Genomic DNA, 12,248 nt, shown 5'->3' on the forward strand with positions numbered 1-12,248 from the left:
TATAACCACAGATTACCTCCTATTTTATACAAAGCTAACACAAGCAAAACACTTTGGCGACGGAGGCAAGGAAAAACTCTGTCTAAAGAAGACACCTCAAACAGAACCAGGACTATGGATTGTGTTTATAACCACAGATTACCTCCCACTTTATACAAAGCTAACACGAGCAAAGCACTTTGGCGACGGAGGCAAGGAAAAACTCTGTCTAAAGAAGACACCTCAAACAGAACCAGGACTATGTAGTGTGTCTATAACCACAGATGACCTCTTACTTAACAGAAAGCTAAAACCAGCAAGTGCGTTGGTGTCAGAGGCAAGGAAAAACTCCCTTCTGGGAAGACACCTCGAACAGAACCAGGACGAGGTAGTGTGTCTACAACCACAGATTGATTACCTCTTACTTTATAAAAAGCTAACACCAGCAAGCACTTTGGTGTCAGAGGCAAGGAAAAACTCTGTCTAACAAAGACACCTCAAACAGAACCAGGACAAAGTAGTGTGTCTATAACCACAGATTACCTCTTACTTTATAAAAAGCGAACACCAGCAAGCACTTTGGTGTCAGAGGTAAGGAAAAACTCCCTCTCGTGAACACCTTGAACAGAACCAAAATGTTGGAATGTATCTAGAGCCATTAATAACACATCCATTAAAGAACAAAATGAGCAAACAAACACCTCGAACAGAACCAGGACTAAGGAGTGTGCCTATAACCACAGATGACCTCTTACTTTAAAGTAAGCTAACACGAGCAAGGACTTTAGTGTCAGAGGCAAGGAAAAACTATTTCTAAGAAAGACACTTCAAACAGAACCAAGATTTTGGAGTATGTCTACAGCAGTGGTTCTTAACCTTGTTGGAGGTACCGAACCCCACCAGTTTCATATGCGCATTCACCGAACCCTTCTTTAGTGAAAAATACAATGTTTTTTTCTTAATTGAATCTTAATTGATAAATATTAATCATGAAATGATGTTATTATATTAAAGAAATACTAATAAATATATATTTTACAAACAGAAAGCTACAAGAATGTACACATGATCCCCTGTTTACATCTCATTGTGCAACATGTGAATGTTTTAGTGGGAACTAAATGCGATATCTTTTTTCAAATTCAAGACAACGTTATATGTTTTTGGTAACACTTTAGTATGGGGAACATATTCTAAGTAACACAGACTTAATTTAGAGTAATTTGGTTAGGGTTAGAGGGTTAGGGCCAGGGTTAGAGGGTTAGGGTTATAATAAGGCCATGCAGAATAAGGCATTAATAAGTACTTAATAATGACTAGTTAAGAGCCAATATGTTACTAATTTGCATGTTAATAAGCAACTAATTAATGGTGAATATGTTCCCCATACTAAAGTGTTGCATTAATTATAGAAGTGTCCTACCATTCTTTGCTGTTTTAGAAAATAGCCGCTGTTAAAAAGAATAGCAAGCAGTGACCCATTACTTTTGCACAGCATTTTTTTAATGGCCGCTTAATCTACTGGATAACACATTTTGGTGACTAATTATCTGTGTTCGTGGGTGTTGGAGTGAGAGAGAGTCAGCCAGATGAAAAGAGACGAATTAAAAATGAATAGGACAAACTGGTCTATGGTAAAGCTGCAATATTTGCATGTAGAGTACTACAATGGCAACATTGCTTGTGACTTTGTCTATGGTAAAACTGCAATATTTGCATGTAGAGTACTACAATGGCAACATTGCTTGTGACTCGGTCTATGGTAAAACTGCAATATTTGCATGTAGAGTACTACAATGGCAACATTGCTTGTGACTTTGTCTATGGTAAAACTGCAATATTTGCATGTAGAGTACTACAATGGCAACATTGCTTGTGACTTGGTCTATGGTAAAACTGCAATATTTGCATGTAGAGTACTACAATGGCAACATTGCTTGTGACTCGGTCTATGGTAAAACTGCAATATTTCCATGTAGAGTACTACAATGGCAACATTGCTTGTGACTTGGTCTATGGTAAAACTGCAATATTTCCAAGAAGAGTACTACAATGGCAACATTGCTTGTGACTTGGTCTATGGTAAAACTGCAATATTTGTATGTCGAGTACTAAAATGGCAACATGTAGAGTACTACAATGTACTACAATGGCAACATTGCTTGTGACTGATTATGTTTGAAAACAGACAGGATGTCCAAGCCCTGGCGAGACTAGAAGTAGTATAGCGTGAAGAGTTTTTATTGCATCTCTTACGTAACGCTCCTGCATGCTGAGATGTTTGATGTGAACAGCTGCTGACACCAGGTCCCTCGGGTGGGATCCTCACCGGCTCTTTGGCAGGAAGACTCGGAACCCCGGGACTTCCAGCCAGAAACAAAACAACACAGATTTCAAACACTGAGGAACTTCCTTGCTCCCGGGCCAGTGACGAAAGAGGCGGGTGGTGGTGCTACGCCGTCCAAGGTTTCTTCCGATTGTGGTTTTTCCTTGCCTCCGTCACCTCCATCAAGTTGTTTATTTTTAAGGTATGAGATAATGTATTGCCCTTGAAACACTCCATAGTCTCGATTATGTTTGGGGTTTTTCCTTGCCTTCGTCGCTTCGACAATGTTGGTTTTCTTTAATGTATGAGATAATGTATGGCTCTTGAAACACTCCATAGTCTCGATTATGTGTGGGGTTTTTCCTTGCCTCCATCATGTTGGTTTTCTCTAATGTATGAGGTAATGTATAGCTCTTGAAACACTCCATAGTCTCGATTATGTGTGGGTTTTTTCCTTGCCTCCATCATGTTGGTTTTCTCTAATGTATGAGGTAATGTGTAGCTCTTGAAACACTCCATAGTCTCGATTATATTTGGGGTTTTTCCGTGCCTCCGTCACCTCCATTAAGTTGTTTATTTTTAAGGTATGAGGTAATGTATGGCTCTTGAAACACCCCATAGTCTCAAATATGTTTGGGGGTTTTCCTTGCCTTCGTCGCCTCGATTATGTTGGTTTTCTTTAATGTATGAGATAATGTATGGCTCTTGAAAAGCTCCATAGTCTCGATTATGTGTGGGGTTTTTTCCTTTCCTCCGTCGCCTCCATCATGTTGGTTTTCTTTAATGTATGAAGTAATGTATGGCTCTTCAAACAATCCATAGTCTCGATTATGTTTGGGGTTTTTCCTTGCCTCCATCATGTTGGTTTTCTCTAAAGTATGAGGTAATGTGTAGCTCTTGAAACACTCCATAGTCTCGATTATGTTTGGGTTTTTTCCTTGCCTCCGTCACCTCCATCAAGTTGTTTATTTTTAAGGTATGAGATAATGTATGGCTCTTGAAACACTCCATAGTCTTGATTATGTTTGGTGTTTTTCCTTGCCTTCGTCGCCTCAATCATTTTGGTTTTCATTAATGTATGAAGTAATGTATGGCTCTTGAAACTCTCCATAGTTTCAATTATGTTTGTGGTTTTTCCTTGCCTCCGTCGCCTCCATCATGTTGGTTTTCTTTAATGTATGAGGTAATATATGGCTCTTGAAACAATCCATAGTCTCAATTATGTTTGGGGTTTTTCCTTGCCTCCGTCGCCTCCATCATGTTGGTTTTCTTTAAGGTATGAGATAATGTATGGCTCTTGAAACACTCCATTGTCTCAATTATGTTTGGGGTTTTTCCTTGCCTTCGTCGCCTCCATCAGGTTGTTTATGTTTAATGTATGAGGTAATGTATGGCTCTTGAAACACTCCATAGTCTCAATTATGTTTGGGGTTTTTTCCTTGCCAATGTGCTTGCTCATACAAGGATCATTTGGCTTTCTCTAACATAGTGATTCAAGACTTGCTTCATAGATTTGGTTCCTTAGGGGGAGTTTTTCCTTGCCTCTGTCGCCAAACTGCTTGCTCATGTGGGGTTCAGTTGGTTTTCTTGAATGTGCTCCATAGTCTTAGTCCTGTTCAAGGTTTCTTCCTTAAAAGGGGCTATTTCCTCGTCTCTGACACTAAAGCACTTGTTCATGTTGGTTTTCTTTAATGTATGATGTAATCTAGGGTTCTAAACACGTGTCATAGTCTTGGCTAATTTGGCTAATTTTTTTAAATGTATAAGGTATGGTTTTACATATGCTCTAAAGTCTTGGTCCTGTCAAAGGTTTCTTCCTCAGTGGAACATGTTCCTCGCCTCTGACGGTAAAGCTCTTGTTCATGTTGGTTTTCTTTAATGTTCTTGCTCATGTTAGAATCAGTTCCTAAGCATGGTGATACTGGCTTCACAGTCTTGGTTCTGTTTGAGGTTTCTTCCTTCTGATACTAAAGCAGTTGCTCATGTTGTGTTTACTTTAATGTGTGCAGTGATCAATGATTGTAAACATGCTCCATAGTCTTGGTCTAGATAGTTTATTTCCTTGCCTCTTGTCGCAAAATTGCTTGCTCAAGCTAGTTTTCCTGATTGTACATAGGTAATAGACAGTTCTAGACCTGCTTCGTAGTTTCGATTGCATTTTAGGTTTCTTCTTTGGAGGACGTTTTTCCTTACGTCGGTCAATGCTTACTCATGTGGGGTTCAGTTGTTGTCAGGGCCGGCCCGTGGCATCGGCCGTATAGGCAAATGCTAAGGGCGCTGTCCATCAGGGGGCGCCACGCCAGTGCCACAAATGTTGGAGGAAAAAAAACAAAAACAAAATATTTCTAAATACATAAAATAATCCCACGTTAATTAAAATGGAAAGTAAAGCCTATTTAATAGAAATATTATTTGTTACAACATTACACCCCCCCTCCTCCCGCACGGTGCGCCCCCTCCCTTCCCGTATCATGACTCTTTTTGGACGTCACCACATCAAAAAATCAACACAAGATGTCAAAAAGGCCCAAACTGTCAGGTGCCCAGGGAAGAAAAAAGAGAAAAGAAGAGGAGAAACGAGAAAAAGACAGAGGTAGCAGGTAGGTAACGTTAGCCTACATGAAATTATTTGTCTGTTACAGAATGTGATAGTAACCTGGCTTTTTAGCATTAAGCTAATGTTACATGATTCGGCAATTGCTAATCAATAAATAGCTAGTTCTGTTTTAACGTCGGGTTAATATTGTGGAGGGGGCTGAATTGTTATGGAAAATAATAATGTAACGTTAGGTAATTACAGTACTCCCTGGTGTACAGTAATTTGTAAGTCATTCTAGTTAATGCAATATTAAAAAGCACAAATAGAGAACTCTGTAGGATCCCCTTTTTTTGTAATATAGTTGTTAAAGTCATACTGGTTTGATATCTTGTTTTGTGCAGTGCCTTATTTATATTGTATTTTTAATTTATTTTATGCAACTTGTTGACACGTTTTATTTTGTGTTTATGTATGTAAAAAATATTGTATTTCATATATTCATTTTTTATTTTTTGTATTCATTTATTTATCCATATTTCATTGTGAATTATTGACCTATTCAAGGCTCCAATTATGTCACATTTGAGATATTTTTGGGGGAAAATGTTGCATATTTTGTGTTTGCCATATAAAAAAACTGAGCTGTTTTTTTTAAAGGGCCTAAAACGAACAAACGAAAAACATAAACAACAATAAAACGTATAATTGACGGATGGATCTGAAGTTGATCTCGAGATTATTGTGTTAAAAGTAAACAGTAAAAAAAAAAAAAAATAGAATTTATTTTTTAACACTATAATTATTTGGATCCCCAATAATTTTACTGTGATTTGTTTTTAAGTGTCATTGCTCAAAAAATAACAATGAATTAAAATCAATGTTGTTATGAGTTATTGACCTTTTTAAGGCTCCAATTATTATATAATCTCAAATATTCCACTTAAAAATTTTATTGTGTGAAAACATTGCATATTTTGTATTTTTTCCGTAAAAAAACAAAATCTTTAAAACTGTTATATTGACAGATAGACCTAATGTTGATCTAGAGATTTAAAACTTGAATAATAATAAAAATAATAATACTGAATAATGACACATTTTTAATATTTTTTTGACCAAATCCCTTTGGGGTCCCCGGGATCAAGCCTGAGTGGAGGCCTAAATGTATATTTTTTATACATATATTGTATTGGTTTTTAAAATAAAAAAATATCAAAATGGCCCCCGCCTGCTTTGATTTTTCAGAATGCGGCCCTCAGTGGAAAAAGTTTGGACACCCCTGTCTTACAGTGTCACCCACGCTCTGCCAACAGATTGCACTCCTCCTTCTTTATTTGACTTTCTCCCCCCCACCTGACCACAGCTGCTTCCAGAGGGAAGTGGGTCGTAAACAGCGTTGCCTTTGGAACAGTTCAAAAGAAGAGGTCGTAAAATAGTTCGAAAAGAGTTCCATAAAATAGTTCAAAAAGGGTTCGTAAAATACTTCAAAAAGAGTTGGTCTGGAAATTGGGCAGATCCTGCCATCTGTCCGCTCTGAAGTCACAGTGGAGTTTTACGAGCCTTCCTCCTGGTAGGCCCCAAAGACAGCTCCCGTCCCCTTACCAGGAACTCAATGTAATACAAAGCTTTTGTGATCATTTAGAAACAATTATTCTAACACCTTGATTGAAGTATAGTGTTTTCTTTTCCTATATTCAGTGTTCCTGCCCAAATATAAAACAACTCTGCCTTGTTGAAATGAACACGTAGGCCTACTACGCTACTGTATTTTCATGTTGGTCATTATGTTGGAAATTGTTTTCTGAGGTAGTACTTGGTGAAAAGAGTTTGAGAACCACAGTTCTTGATGGTTCCAGACCCTACTCCGCAGTCTGAGGGAGAGCGAGACAACAACATGAGTCCTTTGATTGCTTTGCCATTTTTAACCACCGCGTTAATAAACAGCACGCAGCGTGTCGTGTTTGTCTTCAGATCGCGGCTACTGCGACTGCGGGAAGTGCGAGTGCGACGACGGCTGGTTCGGCGAGGCCTGCCAGTTCCAAGAGGAGTGTAACCTGACCGGGAAGAAAAGCCGGGAGCTGTGCAAAAACCCACAGGGGGTGGTGTGCTCCAACAGAGGTGTGGTGGCAGGCGCACACACACACACACTTACACACACACTTACATCACACATGCATTATTCATCATTAATGCACGCCATTAATAAGAAGATACTGATGGGGAACGTTAAGCGAGCATGAATTAATCTTCTCCAGGATAAACATTTATAATTGCATTCTTAATGGAATATTGATTACATTAACAAGCTGGTCCTCACATCTAAAGCGGAAGTAGAAATCAGTCCCTCCAGGATTGCAACACGTCATGGAAATTCAACTAAACCCGGCAAAATATGCTGGGCCTCGCAACTTTGTCCAACGTTTGCAACTTCCCCGCACATTTTGGACAATTAGCGTCATTTTTGACAGTCAAATTTACCGCTGAGTGGCGCTCAAACTATCATTCAGATCAAAACTTATGTCACCATGTAACAATATATAAACGTGTAACAATATGTCAACAATGTGTAACAATATATCAATAACGTGTAGCAACATGTCACCAGCATGAAACATTATGTCGACAACTTGTAACAATATATCGACAACGTGTAACAATATATCAATAACGTGTAACAATATGTCAACAACTTGTAACAACAACGTGTAACAATATGTCAACAACTTGTGACAACGTGTAACAATATATCTACAACGTGTAACAATATGTCACCAAAATGTAACAATATGTTGACAACTTGTAACAATATATCGACAACGTGTAACAATATATCAACAACGTGTAACAATATGTAAACATCTTGTAACAACAACGTGTAACAATATATCGACAACGTGTAACAATATATCAACAACGTGTAACAATATGTAAACATCTTGTAACAACAACGTGTAACAATATATCAACAACGTGTAGTAACATGTCAACAACATATAACATTATGTCGACAACTTGTAACAATATATCGACAACGTGTAACAATATGTCAACAACGTGTAACAATATGTCAACAACTTGTAACAACAACGTGTAACAATATGTCACCAACATGTAACATTATGTCGACAACTTGTAACAATATATCGACAACATGCAACAATATATCAACAACTTGTAACAACAACGTGTAACAATATATCAACAAAGTGTAACAATATGTCAACAACTTGTAACAACAACGTGTAACAATATATCAACAACGTGTAACAATATGTCAACAACTTGTAACAACAACGTGTAACAATATGTCAACAACTTGTAAAACAACGTGCAACAATATGTCACCAACATGTAACATTATGTCGACAACTTGTAACAATATATCGACAACGTGCAACAATATGTCAACAACTTGTAACAACAACGTGTAACAATATATCAACAACGTGTAACAATATGTCAACAACTTGTAACAACAACGTGTAACAATATATCAACAACGTGTAACAATATGTCAACAACTTGTAACAAAAACGTGTAACAATATATCAACAACGTGTAACAATATGTCAACAACTTGTAACAACAACGTGTAACAATATATCAACAACGTGTAACAATATGTCAACAACTTGTAACAAAAACGTGTAACAATATATCAACAACGTGTAACAATATGTCAACGGCTTGTAACAACAACGTGTAACAATATGTCAACAACTTGTAAAACAACGTGTAACAATATACCAACAACGTGTAACAATATGTCAACAACTTGTAACAAAAACGTGTAACAATATATCAACAACGTGTAACAATATGTCAACGGCTTGTAACAACAACGTGTAACAATATATCAACAACATGTAACAATATGTCACCACCATGTATCAATATTTTGACAACTTGTAACAATATATCGACAACATGTTACAACATATCAACAACGTGTAACAATATGTCAACAACTTGTAACAACAACGTGTAACAATATATCAACGTGTAACAATATGTCACCAACATGTAGCCATATGTTGACAACTTGTAGCAATATATCGACAACATGTAACAACATATCAACAATGTGTAACAATATGTCAACAACGTGTAACAGAGCAATTGAGAGGAGACACAAACACGACACAGAACAAACCAAAAGTAGTGAAACAAAAACGAATATTATCAACAACAGTATCAATATTAGTTACAATTTCAACATAGCAGTGATTAAAAATCCCTCATTGACATTATCATTAGACATTTATAAAAATGCATCTCATAAGCTTGACAACACACTGTGTCCAATATTTTCACAAAGATAAAATAAGTCATATTTTTGGTTCATTTAATAGTTGAAACAAATGTACATTATTGCAATCAGTTGATAAAACATTGTCCTTTACAATTATAAAAGCTTTTTACAAAAATCTACTACTCTGCTTGCATGTCAGCAGACTGGGGTAGATCCTGCTGAAATCTATGTATTCCATGAATAGACAATCCTTTTCAATCGGGAAAATATCCTTTTTGAATCGAGAATCGCGTTGAATCGAAAAAAAAATCGATTTTGAATCGAATCGTGACCCCAAGAATCGACATTGAATCGAATCGTGGGACACCCAAAGATTCGCAGCCCTAGAAACAAGGCTTGGGAAAACCAGGAATTCTGGAAAATCCTGGAATGTTTTTGAACTTGGAAAAAGAGTAGCTTGAAATAGCTTAAAACATGTGGAAATGGCCAATTCATTTTGAATGGGAAAAATGCCCTGGAAAACCGGGAATTGTGGGAAGTCTGGGAATTTTTGGAATTTGTCAACGGAAAGCGATTCCCGAATAGGCTGAACAGTTCGAAGTTGGAACGGGTGAAAAATGTGGAATGTACAGCACGCCAAAATCTGGAGAAGAAGAAGAAGTTGGATAATAAATAGATTAATTTTAGTGTAGAAAACCATAACTAAAACTGCTTTGAAGACAGCAGAACAGTAACAATGTTATACTAGCTTTTACGCGTGCTACATGCTAGTCACATTAGCATCTGTTTGGCTAAAAAGAACTGTGCAGTAGTTGCATTTAAAAGACAGTTTCCAGTTGCTTAAGGCAGTCTTTTTCAACCTTTTTTGAGCCAAGGCACATTTTTGTGTTGAAAAAGTGCGGAGGCACACCACTAGCAGAAATCATTAAAAAACGAAACTGAGTTGACGGTAAAGAGTCGTTGTCGCAATTGTTGGATGTGACTTTAAACCATAACCAAGCATGCATCACTATAGCTCTTGTCTCAAAGTAGGTGTACTTGACTTATATGGAGTTTTTTGCCGTTTTCTTGTCTTGCGCTCCTATTTTGGTGGCTTTTTCTCTTGTTTTGGTATTTTCCTGTAGCAGTTTCATGTCTTCCTTTTGAGCGATATTTCCCCGCATCTACTTTGTTTTAGCAGTCAAGAATATTTCAGTTGTTTTTATCCTTCTTTGTGGGGACATTGTCGATTGTCATGTCATGTTCGGATGTACTTTGTCTTTGCTCCACAGTAAGTCTTTGCTGTCGTCCAGCATTCTGTTTTTCATTTGTAGCCAATTCAGTTCTAGTTTTGTTCTGCATAGCCTTCCCTAAGCTTCAATGCCTTTTGTTTCTTTTTGGTTTAAGCATTAGACACCTTTTTTACCTGCACACTGCCTCCCGCTGTTTCCGACATCTACAAAGCAATTAGCTACCGGCTGCCACCTACTGATATGGAAGAGTATTACACGTTTACTCTGCCGAGCTCTAGACAGCACCGACACTCAACAACAACAACACATCATTTGCAGACTATAATTACTAGTTTCCAAAAAATATTATTAACCCAAATAGGTGAAATTAGATAATCTCCCATAGCACACCACACACAGTGGTTGAAAAACACTGGCTTAAGGAGCCATTTCCTGTTCTATGGTTATCATCACACCTGTTGCACTTGTACAAAGCCAAAGAAAAAGAGGAGTGACTTGTGTTTAAGGGACGTGTCACTGTGGCAGCTGCATGTGCGCCGACAAGGACCACGCGGGCCTGGTGACGGGACACTTCTGCGAGTGTGACGACAGCGAGTGCCTGGACGAGGACACGGGCGAGGTGTGTGGAGGTACGTGACATGGTGCAAACGGTCGACAGGAGTGACCCGATGATGGCGCTGCACGTCGTACTGTGCTTGCAGGCCACGGCCAGTGTTACTGTGGAAACTGTTACTGTGCTGCCGGTTGGCATGGAGACAAGTGCGAGTTCCAGTGTGACATCAGCCCATGGGAGAGCAAGCGGAGATGCACGTCTTCAGACGGCAAGATATGCAGCAACCGAGGTCTGGTCCAACTTTACTTTGAAGCCGCCGCAGGGCGATTACACTTCCTGTTGCGTTCAATGTATTCATTTCACTTTACAGCGCAGTAGTGGCAGTATGGCCGCCATGCTTCAATTCACGGACTTTTACCATTAAGTTCAACAATATGTAACAATATATTAACAGCGTGTAACAATATATTAACAACGTGTAACAATATGTCAACAGCGTGTAAAGATATGTCAACAATGTGTAACAATATGTCAACAACGTGTAACAATATGTCAACAGCGTGTAACAATGTGTCAACAGCTTGTAACAATGTGTCAACAGCGTGTAACAATGTGTCAACAGCGTGTAACAATGTGTCAACAGCATGTAAAGATATGTCAACAACGTGTAACAATATGTCAACAACGTGTAACAATATATCAACAACGTGTAACAATATATCAACAATGTGTAACAATATATCAACAAGGTATAACAATATATCAACAACGTGTAACAATATGTCAACAGCGTGTAACAATATGTCAACGTGTAACAATATATCAACAATGTGTAACAATATGTCAACAACATGTAACACTATATCAATGTGTAACAATATATCAACGTGTAACAATATGTCAACATTATGTAACACTATGTCAATATGTAACAATATATCAACGTGTAACAATATGTCAACAACATGTAACACTATATCAATGTGTAACAATATATCAATGTGTAACAATATGTCAACAACATGTAACACTATATCAATGTGTAACAATATATCAATGTGTAACAATATGTCAACATTATGTAACACTATATCAATGTGTAACAATATATCAACGTGTAGCAATATGTCAACAACATGTAACACTATATCAATGTGTAACAATATATCAACGTGTAACAATATGTCATCAACGTGTAACACTATATCAATGTGTAACATATCAACGTGTAACAATATGTCAACAACATGTAACACTATATCAATGTGTAACAATATGTCGACAACGTGTAACAATATATCAACAACGTGTAAAAATATATCAACAGCGTGTAACAATATGTCAACAGTGTGTAACAGTATGTCAAC

At 37.6% G+C, this 12,248-nt stretch overlaps 1 protein-coding gene across 2 annotated transcripts in view; it reads left to right on the forward strand.

Moving 5' to 3' along the window:
- The window catches only part of LOC133659088 (integrin beta-like protein 1), an 88,995-nt gene that overhangs the window by 40,383 nt on the left and 36,364 nt on the right, over positions 1 to 12,248 (forward strand). The window contains exons 1-4 of one of the 2 annotated variants that reach the window (XM_062061826.1): positions 4,087 to 4,152; positions 6,816 to 6,962; positions 10,835 to 10,957; positions 11,030 to 11,170. In XM_062061826.1, coding sequence (XP_061917810.1) covers positions 4,134 to 4,152; positions 6,816 to 6,962; positions 10,835 to 10,957; positions 11,030 to 11,170 — 430 coding nt within the window. In that variant the 5' untranslated portion in view covers positions 4,087 to 4,133. Of the gene's footprint in view, positions 1 to 4,086; positions 4,153 to 6,815; positions 6,963 to 10,834; positions 10,958 to 11,029; positions 11,171 to 12,248 lie in introns of those variants that run through there. The other variant, XM_062061825.1, reaches the window with a different exon arrangement.

The sequence above is a fragment of the Entelurus aequoreus genome, linkage group LG10, assembly GCF_033978785.1.
Source record: "Entelurus aequoreus isolate RoL-2023_Sb linkage group LG10, RoL_Eaeq_v1.1, whole genome shotgun sequence".
In the NCBI taxonomy this organism is placed as follows: Eukaryota; Metazoa; Chordata; class Actinopteri; order Syngnathiformes; family Syngnathidae; genus Entelurus; species Entelurus aequoreus.